Source organism: Eutrema salsugineum, unplaced genomic scaffold (genome assembly GCF_000478725.1).
Source record: "Eutrema salsugineum unplaced genomic scaffold, Eutsalg1_0 scaffold_17, whole genome shotgun sequence".
Lineage (NCBI taxonomy): Eukaryota > Viridiplantae > Streptophyta > Magnoliopsida > Brassicales > Brassicaceae > Eutrema > Eutrema salsugineum.
The window spans coordinates 1257352-1272273 of record NW_006256852.1 but is presented as its reverse complement, the minus strand read 5'-3'; the positions used below and the strand labels follow the sequence as shown (position 1 = coordinate 1272273).

General features: G+C 43.6%; 2 protein-coding genes across 7 annotated transcripts; both read left to right on the top strand.

Moving 5' to 3' along the window:
- The first annotated feature begins 566 nt into the window (after nucleotides 1-566).
- On the top strand, nucleotides 567-4046 carry LOC18020512. 6 transcript variants are annotated; one of them, XM_024157474.1, is made up of 8 exons: nucleotides 567-682; nucleotides 1081-1215; nucleotides 1294-1401; nucleotides 1497-1628; nucleotides 1728-3360; nucleotides 3430-3545; nucleotides 3630-3748; nucleotides 3837-4046. In XM_024157474.1, exons 2-8 carry the CDS (start codon nucleotides 1086-1088, stop codon nucleotides 3963-3965), a joined length of 2367 nt encoding a protein of 788 aa, XP_024013242.1. In that variant the 5' UTR covers nucleotides 567-682; nucleotides 1081-1085; the 3' UTR covers nucleotides 3966-4046. The 6 variants fall into 6 exon arrangements, with proteins under 6 accessions (XP_024013242.1, XP_006403214.1, XP_024013244.1 ...); XM_024157476.1 differs by having other exon boundaries at nucleotides 573-682; nucleotides 1081-1192; XM_024157477.1 differs by having other exon boundaries at nucleotides 573-682; nucleotides 1066-1192.
- A 3408-nt stretch (nucleotides 4047-7454) lies between these two features.
- Nucleotides 7455-9438, top strand: LOC112087603 (meiosis-specific protein ASY2-like). Its single transcript, XM_024157545.1, has 5 exons — nucleotides 7455-7710; nucleotides 7781-7915; nucleotides 7983-8289; nucleotides 8335-8671; nucleotides 8755-9438. Exons 1-5 carry the CDS (start codon nucleotides 7455-7457, stop codon nucleotides 9436-9438), a joined length of 1719 nt encoding a protein of 572 aa, XP_024013313.1.
- The last annotated feature ends 5484 nt before the right edge of the window (nucleotides 9439-14922 follow it).

Sequence of the window (14922 nt, the reverse complement as noted above, 5' to 3'; positions counted from 1 at the left end):
ATTTTCATAATATAGGTTTTAGGATTAAAAAAAATCTCTAGATAAAAAAAAAGTTAATTACTAAGTTGAGGATGTGGTTTTGAAAATAAATATTGAAAACCACTAGTTATTTTTGTTGTCCACCAAAATCAGTAAATCACTAGTTTAGTTCCAGTTAAAAAGAGTGTCTCAAACCTTAAACATATATTATATTTATACTGTTATCGATTTATCTGATACACTAATTATTTCTTATTTGTATTTTGTTTGTATTTGAATAAAATACTGTAGTTTGTTTGCTTGCATTTGAATAAAATATTTCAATTGAAAATATCTCGCATTACTACAAAATCTTTTAGATGATTATTATCGTTATATTACACAACATACGCTAAGTTCTAAAACATTTGTATCGTTTTATAGCCGGAAACAGAAGAAAAAAGTATACTACTTTTTCTTTTATATGACATGTCCGAAGTGTGAAATGTATGGAGAGGAATGTATACACGTGGCGGTCTAGGGACCTTATAACAAAAATGTAGTAAAAATGAAAAGCTTTTTGAAGCAAGTTTAAAATCACATCGTTAGCCATAGCCGCTTGGCGCTGTCGTCTTCGTCTTCGTCTTCTCTCTCTCTCTTTTTTCTTTCTTTTTTTTCTCAGTGGAGAATTCGCTGGAAGTAGAAAATCGATTCCTCGATGGAGGTAACTTGGATTCGATTAAAAGCTTTATTTTTTGGTGTTCTCGGTATAATACTCTGAAATTCTTGCTTTTTGATTGTTCTGGGTTTTGATTTTAAGAACTCTGGATTTCTGAGGTTTAGGGTTTCAGTAAATTGAACAACTTGACTCTAAAGATATCTCTTTTTTTTTTGTTTAGAGTGGTTGCTTGAACTAGAGGTAATCATTTGTTCTCTGGGTTTTGATCTCAAGAAGCAATATTGGGTTTTTGATTAAATTTTTAGTTTTTTTTTTATTATTGATGGGTTTAAGGGCCTGTGGTTTCTTGTTTTTTAAGTTAAGCAAGTTTAGTTTTTTGGTCGTTTAGGTCAGTTATTGTATGGATCCTAGTTCGTTATTGTCTTCAGGGTGGTTGGTTTCAGGAGATATGGTTGATGGAGATGAGCAAAGTAAAGGGCTAAGACGTTCTTCTTCGAGCCGTAGCGCAAATGCAGAAGCAAGGATGAAATTTGCTTCGGTGGATGCTTTATCAGAGTTAGTCTGGTCTCCTCGCAACGGTCTAAGCCTAAGATGTGCAGATTTCAGTTTCACGGGAAAGGGAAAATTACTCTCTCCTAATTTCTTTGCTGATATAGGACAAACCAACAACATGGAGGTTCATTCGAAAAGCACAGCTATCGAAGAAGAAGAAGAAGATGAAGATAATGAAGTGAAGAGCAATGAAATGAATAGACCATTGTCAGGTTACTAAATGATATATAACCAAATCGATTTTCGATATTGAGCGTTCTTTTTTTTGATGGCCCCTGAGGTAATGAGAGTTCTTGTGTGTTTTCAGGGGTTGGTGATTCTGTTGAGGATTTGAAACCTGAAAGAGAAGAAGAGATGGTTGAGGATAAGGTTGAAACCAATGATGATGTAGAGAGTGAAGAAGCCGGGAGAGGAGTAGGAAGTTCCAAAAGATCTCTAGGTGAAAATGATTACATGAAGTTACATAATGTTCATCAGATTTCATTTATGAGAAGTAGAGATTTATGTTTCTTATTTGTTTTTTTTGGATACCGAGTAGATAGCCCGAGAGATATTGGAGGAAAAGCTGAAGCTTTGTTGGCTAATGAACAGTTGAGGTTGGAAAGTGCTGGATCTCAAGAAGCAACAGGTGAGAACAACTTGGAAACTGTTGCTGTTGCAGCTAGTAAGGATCTGGTGGTATTTGAGAGCAAAGAGGAATGCTTGGCGGAAGATGAGACAGATGTCGAGAAGGCTGGACCTAGTGGTTCCTACAGGCGTCGTGCCAAAGAGCTTAAAGGGAAAGAAAAGGCTTTATCTGATGGAAACTTTGATGATGCCGATGATGATGATGAGAGTTTTGGGAGTGTGGAAAGTTGCAACAGTGCTGGTTTGCTCTTAAGAGGAAAGAAAAGACCAGGCTTTGAGCAGCAGCTGATTCTTGGAAGCAAACGGCTCAAAACGCTAAGCCAAGAATGTTTGGGGTCAACTTCAAAACTCAAGCAAGATAGTTCTTTCATGAATTGGATATCAAACATGACAAAAGGAATCTGGAAAGGTAATGAAGAAGAAGATAATTCTCCTTTTGTAGCTCTTACCACCACCTCAGATGCTAATGGTCAAGTTAATGCGATTGTTGATCAACAACAACTGAGTCTCAAGGAAAACAGTGGTTGCAGAAACACCGGTTTCCAGTCTTTTTTCCATTCTATATACTGTCCTAAGAAAAGAAGTCAAGATGCCGTCGAGATGGATTCCACGGATGACGCTAAAGTGGCTTCTTTGCAGGAACTGTGTCTCATTACCAAAGGGGATCACTTGTCTTCATCTGGTAATGAGATTGGCCCAGTGACTGAACACAACATTTCATCTGAAAAAGTTGGGTTTAACAAGACAAGTGAAACTTTCTCTTCCGAGAAAAAACATGAGGACAAAGAGCCAAACATCTCTTTGTTGTCTCTTAGTAAGTCTAAGACTAATGGAGAGCTTAAGGCCTGTGGTGAAGCTGATGAAAAGGTTACTCAATGTTTAACCAACAGAAACTCTGGTCTTGAAAGTTTGTGGATTAGCCGGTTTTCTTCTAAAAGTTCTTCCCCTCAGAAAAAGAATCTTCATGAGAGAATCACCAATGAAGTGGCTAAAGTGGCCAATGATTCAGCCACAGAGGCGGCTAAAACCCGTGATTCGCAGAGAATGCTGATTGACAATAATCCCAACACTATCCTTCCCATAGTTTCTTCACTGAGAATAGAGTCTTCAGAAGCAATGGCTTCTTTGTTTGCAAGAAGATTAGAAGCAATGAAACACATCATGCCCTCAAGTTCTTTAGCTGAGAACGAAGAGGAGGGACAAGCGAATCTAGTCTGTTTCTACTGCGGGAAAAAGGGTCATCGTTTACAGGATTGTTTGGAAGTAACTGACACCGAGCTCAGAGATCTAGTCCAGAACATAAGTTCTCACAACGGAAGAGAGGAAGGGTCAAGTCTGTGCATTAGATGTTTTCAGCTAAGTCACTGGGCTGCAACATGCCCGAATGCTCCACCTTACAGTTCAGGAGCTGAAGACAGAGCGATGAAGCACGCTTTAGCTTCTACCTCTGGCACGAAGCTGCCCTTAAGTGGTTTCACAGACGCACCAAAGGCGGTCTTTGATGCTGTTCAAGTGCTTCGCTTGACCCGCACAGACGTTCTCAAGTAAGGTCCAGTTCACACTTCAAAGACCGTTTCACCTGCCATATTGTGATGTTTCACTTTTCATTTTAGATGGATAAACACCAAGAAGTCTGTATCGGGTCTGGAAGGGTTCTTCTTGCGGTTAAGGCTCGGGAAATGGGAAGAAGGGCTTGGAGGAACCGGTTACTATGTAGCCCGCATAGATGGTAAATTTTCATATTAATCAATTCTTGAAATCGCTTAATTCTTGAATCCTTGTGACTCAATGTTGGTTTTGGCGACATGTCCAGGTGCTACAGAGGGACAAAACTCAAGGAAACATTCAGAGAACAGCTCAATCTCAGTTAAGGTTGGAGGGATGACTTGCTTTGTTGAGTCTCAGTTTATCTCAAACCATGACTTTCTTGAGGTATTATCACTTATGAGTTTAACTGGTTGTTTTTGTCTTGTTTATATGTTTTCATATCTGAATATTTTGGTATTGTTTACCTGAGCAGGAGGAGTTGAAGGCGTGGTGGCGGAGCGCCGAAAAAATTGCCCGAAGAAGTGGTGACGGCGGTGACGGTATCCCATCGGCAGAGGAACTTAGTCGGAAAATTCAGCAGAGAAAGATGTTAGGCTTTTAGACATTTGTTAAACAAATTGTACTTGTTTTTGGGGGTAACTTGTGTAAAAATCAATTTTAATATTAAATTTTTTTTTCTCAATTATATAAAGAACAATCTATATAACTTTAAATAAATATAATAATAAAACCTTTTTAATATATATTTACAAATTACTTTATGATAGGTTAGTTTTGTCACCATACTTTACTAGAATATTTACATGTAAAGTTTATATAAAGTTGGATATGTTTAAAATACAGAACAATTTTCTTTGCCAACGCATGTCCAAGCAATTATTTGTGGAGATGCCAAATTCTTGAATCTTTCGGTCACTCAGGTATTGTTTTACTTTTTTATTGTTCGAAGAGCTAGTCAAAGTGTGATCTGTTCAGAGTCTGATCTTATTATATAAAAAAAAACATATTTTAAATTGTTAACTATTGCCACACAGATTTTAACATGTATTTAATAAATTTTCAATTAAATATTGGCACGTGTTATTAACGATAAAGGCAAAATTGATAATCAGTATTAATCTTAAAAGGTAAAATTATTAAAATAGAAAAAATAAAACATGTAAATTTTAGAAGCAAAAATTGATTGACAAATAAAAAAAAAACTAAATTTATCATTGATTTCTCATCTTAAAAAGTTAAAGTTACTAAACAAAACAAAAAACATAAAAATGTAAATTTATCCTAAAGCCAAAGTTAATAAACATAGGAAAAAAATTAATAATGGAAAAAAAATTTCAATATAACAAAATCATTAACATTTCAAAAACTTAAAAGTTTAGAAAAATTGATAAATTAGTTAGTAAATTAAAAAAAATTACCTATACAAAGTTAATTAAAAAAGTAAAAAATTTCTTTATTTTTTTTTATTTAGATTAAAAATATTAAACAATGAATTACCAACCTTAAAAATAAAAAATAAAATTAATTCTCATGTTTATATAAACAATTTGATAGAATGTCAATTATATACAAAAAAATCAAAGCCCAATAATCGTTTCCATAACTATTGTACATCTGCTCCATAAGGCATACATATACGTTACCAAAAACTAGATAAGTACTCGCATGTATGCAGGTTTATAATTAAATATTCTGTAAACTATAAAAAAAATTAAGTTACCTATAAAAATATATAATACATAATCTATAAACAAAGTTAGATGAAAAAATATATATTTTTGAAAGAAATATTTGAAGAAACAAATGAAGTAAATAGTTTTGAATACAATTATTGAACTTTCAATTTTGTGATGTGTGATTGACATACTATCAAATTGTGGTGGTTTATATAGAAGTAAAAAATTTGAGTATTTTTATTGTTAGGATTAATCTCCTTGATCAAATAGAAAAACTAAGATTTTTTTTAATATTAATTTTTTATGTTAGGATAAATTTAGTATTTTACCGATTTTGAATCAATTATTAATATTTTACTAATTAAATTTATAATTTTTTAACTTTGATTTGATATATCTAGCAATCAGATGAGTTAACAATTTTGAAACATTCAGGTGTATATACTGATTCTGAATCAATTATTCAAATTTTAAATTTTTTTATTGATCAAATTTATTATTTTTTTAACTTTGATTTGATATATCTCCCAATCAGATGAGTTAACAATTTTGAAACATTCAGATATATAATTTTTTTTTTTCTGCAATTCCATATATTGGAAAGCCGAAAGGGCAATTAAAGGTGGTACATAGTACAAACGAAGCCCAGTAACGATCCAATTATATTAAACACATGTAAAGAAACATGAACATATGAAGCATGAAGACCAGACATGTGTCTAAAGAGATAAGTCTTGCTTGATGCCGCTGCAAAACTGATAAGGACCGCCGGTAAATTTTCCGATCTTATTGTTGTATTGTATCTGAATACGAGGTCACTTTGGTAAATGTATCTAGGTGGAGCTCGGAGATTCTTGTTTGAATAGAGGTGAGATCGATATGATGTTTTCGAGGTGATATTACGAGGTCAAGTATACGAGGTAAGAGTTGAAGATTTAAGTATAGAGTTTTTCAGTCTCTATTTCAGATTACGGATCCCGTAATAAATGAAGTTACAGGGCTATTTATAGTGTTGAAATTAGGTTACATCTCGGTCAGATTAGCTTGGGCGGCCGGGTAGATAGACCTGACCGACCGTCTATTAAAACGTCATGCTGGCGAGCTGTTTCATCTGTGTTGACGTGGCGAGCTGTCCCATCCGTGTCGAGGTGGCGAGCTGTCCCTTTGATATGAAAGGGTCGTCTCCCCGAACGACCTCGTTTTACTCTTCGCGCATGGGCTTGTCGATCTTTGATCTTACTGGGCTTCCATTTCGCTAATGGGCCTGAACGAAATTACAAAAAGGGGGCTGTGCTCAGCCCACCTACAACAATTGTCCCCCCCCCAGTCCGTTGATGGAGATGTTGCTTCGATATTCAACGCATCGAGCTGTAGAACTTTCATTCCTTTGGACCTCGATATCGATGTGGGGTCTTCGGAGTCGAGGTGATACTTAGGGGGGAACGAGGAGTCGCAAAGAGCAATGGTCGTCTCGGGCAGTGAAGGGTCGCAAACGGTAACGGTCGTCTTGGGCAACAAGGAGTCGCGAGCGGAAGCATGATTCTCGGGGAGCGCGTGGAATCCGTCACTAAATAAAGTACTGGGAAGCGTCCGGGTCATGATTACTTTCCTTGGTAACCGCTGTTTCTTCTTCCTTATATATTCTGCTCTCCTCCTCTTCTTCTCATTTTCTTCTCCGTTTACAAAAGGTAATCTTGCTCTCCCTTCTCTCTAGAATTCCTTTCTCTCTCTAGAACTTGTCCTTTTGGTATTTTGTTTTTATTTTTATCCGACATCGAGTAATGTCTTCGGGGGGCCAGCGCATCGAGTCGAGCTTAGAGTCTGGCTCTAGATCCGAACAGGAAGCCTCTGGGAATACTAGCTCTTCCCCTGAGGTGTCTTCGAGATCCGACACCCAATCGGATCGAAGTGAGTCTTCATTGGTTGAATTGGCGGATCGAGTTCGTTCTGATGGGGCGTCTCCGCGAGGTGAAACTGCGACGTCTCTTCAAATAGTTCCTTTCGAGGAAGATGGTCGTGATGGGAGGGCTGCTGAGCATGTCGAGGAAGAGGTTGACGAAGGGGGTGAAGAAGAAGACGGTCAGGGCGGGGAAGAGGAACAAGACGAGGAGGCTAGACCTCGACGTAAAGGTTCCAAGCGCAAGGGAGCCATCAAGAATCGCTTGGAAAATATTCCGTCACAGATGACGGTTCAGCGTCTGGAGGAGTTTAGATCGCGATATGGTTTTCGAGGCGAGTTGATGGCGCCGGGACCTGAAGATCGACCATGGCTAGCTCCAGAGGGCTGGGTCACGCTTTATGAGGCGTGGTTCAGTCTTTGTCATCTCTGGTTCCCCCTTCCGAGGTTGTTGACGGACTACGTCCACTGAAGGGGTATTGCTTTCTCGCAAATTCTCCCTGCGGGAATTCGGTTTATGGTCGCAGCTCTGCTGTTCGGGAGCGAGGCTGGAGTCGACGTTGATTGGCGTTTCTTCGAGGAGATGACCAACGTCCAAAAGAACAACTCGATCCCGGGCACGTACACCATAAAAGCCAGGAAGGATTGTTCCCTGGTTTATCCTGTCAACAGAACACCAAGCTGGGAGGCATCGTTCTTCTATGCGAAGGTGGATGAGGCATTGGTCGTCGATACGACCAGGGATTTTAGGAGCGAGTGGAGCAGGAGCATCGGTAGATTATCAGTTTGGTCATACTTCGAGTCTTCCCTTATCTTTTACTGATGTTCCTTTATCTTTCGCAGATCGAAACGTTCAGCTCGAAGCGTTCCCGGAGAACTATCACGAGAATCTTCAGAAGATCAGGGCTGTTGGGATACAACATTGGCCCGATATACATCGTCGAAAAGTCGAGGCTGCCATCACTCGTATCACGAACGGTAAGCTCGACGTTTTTATGTTTCTTTCGTAATCGACATTGACCTAAATGTTTATTTTCTGTTTCAGCTAGTTGGAGGAGGGAGAATAACCTGCGAGAAAGAGCACTAGCAATGGCTCCGATTCAAGTCAACGCACCCAGCCTCACTGCACGCTTGAAGGCCAAGAACAGCGGGAGTAAGGATCGAGGTCCTTCTGCATCTCGGCCTGCGCGCACAGATCCGGTGCCGGCTCAAGGGGAGATCGAGGTCGTTCCTCAGCGCGACGTAAATCTCGAGGATGCAGCAGAAGGTGAGGTCGAGGCTCAGAGTGCCGAAGACCAAGTGTCCACTCGACAAGTAGACAATGAGGCCGATGAAACCACGCGGTCGGCGAGGTGCGAGGAGAAGAAAAAGAAGAGGAAGCGCGAGGAGAAGAAAAGGAAGGAGGAAGCCGAGGCTGCTCGTCTCGCCGAGAAGAAGAAGGTCGCCGAGGCTAAGGCGAAAGGTAAAAAGAGGAAATCTTCCGGGGATGGTGACGATGGCGGTCAAATTGGAGCGAAGGCTGCGACCAAACGGCCTAGGGTTGATCCAGCTGGCGATGACAAAGCCAAGGAGATCGACTGGAGCTTCAAGTTCGAATACCCCGAGTCGAGTGAACCATTTGTCAACAACGTCGACAAATGTGCTGAGCTATTCGGGATGATAAGAGGCTCCACTTCCGAGGTCCCCTCTGGAACCGATGGGGCTTTCAAAGATATGGCGAGCTTCGCCTTCAAGGTATGTCTGGAATCTTCACTTTATGCTTTAATGTATGAGCTCGACTGATATATTTTTTGCTTTTATTCTCAGTTCATCGCGAGCTGCAACCGTGCACGGGGTCAGTACATGGTGCCGCTCGGCTAAAGGATGCCCAGGCTGCTGGCGATAAGGCAGTGAAAGAGCGTGACTTCGCCATCGAGGAGCAAAGGGTCGCCAAGGACAATTGGCAGACCATGAAAAGGAAGGCGGAGCAGCTCGATATAGGGGTTAAAGAGCTAACCGACAAGATCGAGGCGATGAAGCAAGAGAACCTCGATTTAGTGAATAACCTGCTGATCGTCAATGAGGCCAAGATCCAGGTCGAGAAGTCGATCGCCACTGAGGTCATCCGGGCACAGCGACAAGCTGATGAGAGAATCGAGGCGGAGACGACCCGAATTTGGGCGGATGCCGAGGCAAAGTATTCCGGTCGCATCGATCGGCTGAGGATTCAGGTTGCTCAACAGGAGGCGATCGAGAAGGTTAAGCTCGATCTGGTTCAGGCTCGAGGTACATTGGAATGCCTTGATCTCTTGAAGGGGCAAGAGATGTCTGAGGCAGAGTTGAGAGCCGAGCTGGAATCGTCGAAGCGCGATTGCGAACAGAAGCTCGAGAACCTCAGCTTCACGGACCTCGAGGAGGGCGACTTGCCTCCGGCTTATCCCGAAACTCCAGATGGTGGTTTGGATCGAGATGATGCTGAGGATGAAGAGAACCACGAGGGCGGCAATGAGCCCGAAGAATAGATCATACTTTCTTTTGCCTTTTTTCTTTTGACTTTTTTTATTTAACTTTGCTTGTAAGGACTCGACCTATTTATATTAATGAATGCTATTTTCTCAAAGTATCAGCTCGCGATCTAAATTATAAAGAGAGAATAAATACGAGGTATACGTAAGCAAAACGACATGACTAATGCGAGTATTCCTAGTTTTAGCTCGCAATTAGAACGACAATAGATTCGAGATGAAACGTTCGAAACGAGGTGAAAATTGATTCAAAAAGGTTGGAACGAAGTGAGAACTTACTTATCGGGGCCATACTTACGAATGATAGGCGCAAGACTTGGCCTAAGAAAATAATGGATACGAGGTACGAGATGCGAGATAAAAACAATAGGTGCGAGGTAAAACTCGGCTTAAGGGAACAATAGGTGCGAGGTATGACTCGGCTTAAGGGGACAATATGTGCGAGGTATGACTCGGCTTATTCTGTTTTATTTCATTAATCGTGTCCGAATAGTGAGAATGGTCTCGACGTAGTTATTCGGGCGATTTAAGAAAGGATGCGGGACTGATCCCGGCTTATTCTCTCACAATCGTAAGGTTTTTGTTCCTTAGGATTGATTAAGAGTTTGCATTGTAGGGAAATGCGTATTAGATGATCGAACATCTAGCTAGGATGTCGATGTGAAAGATGTCGAAGTGAGAGTTTGTATAAATAAAGTTTTATTAACAGCTGTACCTCGTAAGAGGTTGCTACGTACCCAACAAACTGGGATCAAGCCGATCGTAGTTCACATTCGAGATATAGCTTGACCGAGTATAGCTCGGTGAGCGTCTTTTTTTTTTTTTTTTTTAGTAGTAGTACCGCTTGATGTTCATCGAGTTCCAAGATCGAGGTATCAGCTCGCCGTCCATCGTCATCAGCTCGTAAACGCCAGGTTTTACAACGTTGGTGATTTGGTAGGGGCCTTCCCACTTTGCGCCTAATTTTCCGGCGCGGTATTCTTCGGTATTCTCGAACACCTTTCGAAGGACGAGGTCGCCGGCTTCAAAGTGCCTTCCTTTCACGCGTTTGTTGTAGTATCGTGAGATTTGCTGCTGATAATTTTGCATACGTAATAGGGCGAGATCTCGCTCTTCCTCGAGCATGTCGAGGCTATCCTTCATCATTCTTCCGTTTTTTGTATCGTCCTATGTCAACATCGTTCTGCGTATGGTTGGTAGACCGACTTCGGCGGGAGCTAAGGCTTCCATGCCGTGAGACAACGAGAAAGGAGTTTTATTCGTCGATCGGCGCGGTGTAGTTCGATGCGACCATAGAACACCGTCTAGCTCGTCTGCCCATAACCCCTTCTTATCCTCGAGTCTCTTTTTGATGCCGTCGAGGATAGTCTTGTTAGTTGCCTCGGCTTGTCCGTTGCCTTGTGGATATCGCGGTGTTGACTTGCTAAGTCGTATTTTCCATTTGCACAGAAGTCCTCGAATACGTCGGAGATAAACTGGGGGCCATTATCGGTGACGATCTCGTAGGGTAGTCCGTGGCGGCAGATGATGTTTTTCCAAACGAAGTTCTTCACGTCGGTTGCTTTGATTTTGGCGTAGGATTCGGCCTCGACCCATTTCATAAAGTAATCGGTGACGATAAGCATGAATCGTTTTTGTCGGGATCGAGGAAGTGGACCGACGATGTCCATCGCCCATCGCATGAAGGGATAAGGTGGCGAGGAAGCAGCCAGAAGCTCGGCTGGTGCGTGGATCATTGGCGCATGTCGTTGGCATTGCTCGCAGCGAGCTTCGAATCGATCGCAATCGGTAAGCATTGTCGGCCAAAAATGACCGTGGTTCTTGATTTTTAGAGCGAGAGCTCGACCGTTGGAGTGATTTCCACACGCTCCTTCATGTGTTTCCCGCATGACATCGAGTGTCTCTTCGCCGTGAAGACAATTGAGCAGGGCGCCCGTCGAGCTCCAACGATAGAGGTTGCCGTGTGACTGAATGTATTTAGCGCTTCGAAGTTTTAAGCGCCTCGCTGCCCATCGGTCGGGTGGAACTTGGCCATCTGTAATGTAGAGCAAGATTTCGATCCTCCAGTCTTCGGTTGCTGGCTCTTGTTCGGCAGGTTCATCGATGACCTCGGGGGGAGGTAACTCGATGGCGTCCAATCTGTTCGCTTCGAGTTCTCGAACCGCGTATACTCCTCGAGGTAAGACAATGCTGGGGGAATCGATGCTTTCGACCGGGATTACGCGCCTTTGATGTGGTTCAGAAGTCGATGCGAGGGCGGCTAGTGCATCTGCTGAGGTAGTCCTGCGAGTAAAGCCTCGTACTCTGCTTCATTATTGGAGGCTGGAAATTCGAGCCGGAACGATTGCTCCAATATCTCTTTCGTCGGAGATTCTAGGCGGATGCCGATACCTGCGCCTCGGGACGAGGAGGATCCATCGACGTACAAGGACCACTTCTCGTCAGGTAGGTCGGTCTGGATTAGCTCTGGCGGAAGCTCTACCAGAAAATCTGCGAGGACCTGCGATTTGGCACTTATCTTATTGCGATATTCAATATCATATTCCGTCAGCTCGACAGCCCACTTTGCCGTGCGACCTGACTGGCTCGGGCTGTGCAGTATGGTTCGAAGTGGTTGATTGGTCAAGACGATGATCGAATGGGATTGAAAGTAGGGTCGTAGCTTTCTGGCAGACATGATGACCGCGAGTGCGAGTTTCTCCAAAGTCGGATACCGTTTTTCTGCGTCGTCCAGAGTTTTACTAACGTAAAAAATCAGTTTCTGCTCGCCTCGATCTTCTTTGACTAAAACGCCGCTTACTGCCGAGCTCGATACAGCGATATAGAGGTAGAGGGTTTCGCCTGTTTCAGGTTTGGCTAAAATTGGAGGGCTGGCGAGGTATCCCTTGAGCTGTTGGAAGGCTTCCTCACATTTACCGTCCCACTCGAAACGTTTGTTGCCTCGGAGAAGTTGATAGAACAGAAGACACTTATCTGTGGATCGCGAGATGAATCGGTTGAGTGCTGCAATTCGGCCGGTAAGACGTTGGACTTCGCGAGTGTTGCGAGGTGATGGGAGATTGAGTAGGGCATCAATCTGCTTCGGATTTGCCTCGATTCCTCGTTTTGTGACGATGTAGCCTAGGAATTCTCCGGAAGTTACCCCGAAGGTACACTTAGTCGGATTGAGCTTCATCTGGTATTGATTTAGAACGGTGAAGCAAGCTTGCAGATGGCCGATGTGATCACCGGCGGTGAGCAACTTTACTAGCATATCGTCGATGTAAACCTCCATCGTTCGTCCCAATTGATCGGCGAACATGTGGTTGACTAGTCGTTGGTATGTTGCGCCCGCGTTCTTTAAGCCGAACGGCATTACCTTATAGCAATAGGTTCTTCGATCGGTGATGAAGGATGTCTTTTCACGATCTTTGGGATGCATCGTGATCTGATTGTACCCGGAGAAGGCGTCCATGAATGACAGGAGCTCGTTGCCTGCAGTCGCCTCGACGATTCTATCGATGTGCGGCAAGGGGAAACTATCCTTGGGGCATGCTTTATTGAGGTCGGTGAAGTCTACGCAGATTCGCCATTTGCCGTTTTTCTTTTTGACGACAACGGGGTTTGCCAGCCATTCTGGATATTTGACCTCGATGATCGATCCAGCCTTCGACAAACATTCGACCTCATCATTGACGGCTTGCGCCTTTTCTGGACCTAACTTCCTCCGCTTCTGCTTGATCGATTTTAACGTAGGATCGATGTTAAGCTCATGACTTGTGATTGAGGGATCGATCCCAGGCATATCGCTTACTGACCAGGCGAATGTCATTGCATTTCGGCGAAGAAGTCGTACGAGCTCAACCTTGATCTCCTCCTTTAGATCGGCTTCGATTCCTACGCATTGTTCGGGGTCGCTTTCGTCGATGTTGACTTCGACGACGAGCTCCTGCTTCGGTCTTTCTTGAGTTGGCAAATCGACTTGAGTTACGGGTAGAATCGTAAGACACGCCTTGGCTGGAATCGCGGATTTGGATCGGAGCTTGTGCTCTGCGGCGAAGCAGAGTCTCGATATCTCCTGAGAACCTCGGATGGTTTTTACCCCGAAGGTGGTTGGGAATTTGAGGCATTGATGATAGGTCGATGGTACCGCCTTCATGGATTGCAGCCAGGGCGTTCCCAAAATTACGTTATAGATGGCGGGTTTGTCGACGACGACGAATTTGACGAGGCGAGTCGTCTTTGCCGCGTAGACTGGAAGCCTGATAGTTCCGATCGAGTAGACTGTGTCTCCATCGAATCCCGTAAGTGGCTTAACTGATGACTTGAGGTAATGGTTCGTCAGTTCCATTTTGTCAAGCGTTTCTTTGAAGATCAGGTCGACCGAGCTTCCTGTATCGACTAGTATTCGAGATACTTCACAATCTGCGATCCGCAGCTCGACCACAAGCCGATCGTTATGTGGCATATCGACCCCTTCCGTGTCGGCCTCGGTGAAAGTGATCGCATCGTTATCGGCGGTCTTGGGGCTTTTAACTTGCCATTTTTGTGCGAGCATGACCTGGCGGCCGTACTTTTTTATTGACCTGACGGAATCGTTGCACGTCGATAGGCCTCCCATGATAAAGAACACCTTCTTTCGAGATGCCGAAGGAGTGTCACCTCGAGGTTGGTTTCCACGGTCTCTCTTCGCGACGTCGTCGTTGGATTGCTCGTTTGTTGGGGGAGGAGGTGGAAGCTGTTCGGCGGAAGCTGTTCGGCGGAAGCCGTTGGTCGAGCCCCGCTGTTTCGCGGCGTGGTGTTTTGGGGCTGGTTTGCTAATGCGATCTCCCCCTTGCGATATTTGGCGAGCAAATAGGCCTGTAGTTCGCGACACATCGCAGTCGGGTGACCATACTTGTTGTGATAATCGCAGAAGGGCCGTGTCTCCCCACGATCTCCTCGCTGCCAGGTGTTTGATTGGTTTTGGTACGGGCGATTTTGCTGCTGTTGAGTGCTAATGTTGTACGTCGCTCCTCGGCGATTGTCACCTCGATAGTTATTGTCGAGGTGTTGTCGAGGTTCCTGATAATCTTGTTTGGGGGTATCCTTGTGAGGTTGCTGCTTCGATGTCGCTTTTGCTGGCGATGCAGTCTCTTTTTCTTCTTCGTCTTCGATGTATAAAGTGGCACGGTGAAGCGCGTCTTCGAGAGTTCGGGGTTTGCTGAACTTGAGGCTGTCCCGAAACTTCGAATCGATTCGCAGGGCATTCCGAAGAGCTGGCAGCGATGCTTCGTCAGTCACGGTGATTCGAGAGACGATCGCATTGAACCTGCTGATGAAAGACCGAAGGGATTTTTTTCGCCTTGTTTGATCTGGTAGAGGTCGGCACTGGAAACTGCGCCTTGGATATACATCGTGTACCTCTTGAGGAATGCGGTCGACAACGCTTGGTAGCTGTCAATCGAGTTCACTTTTAACTTGGAGAACCAAACGAGGGCCGCACCGCCGAGGTTTTCAACG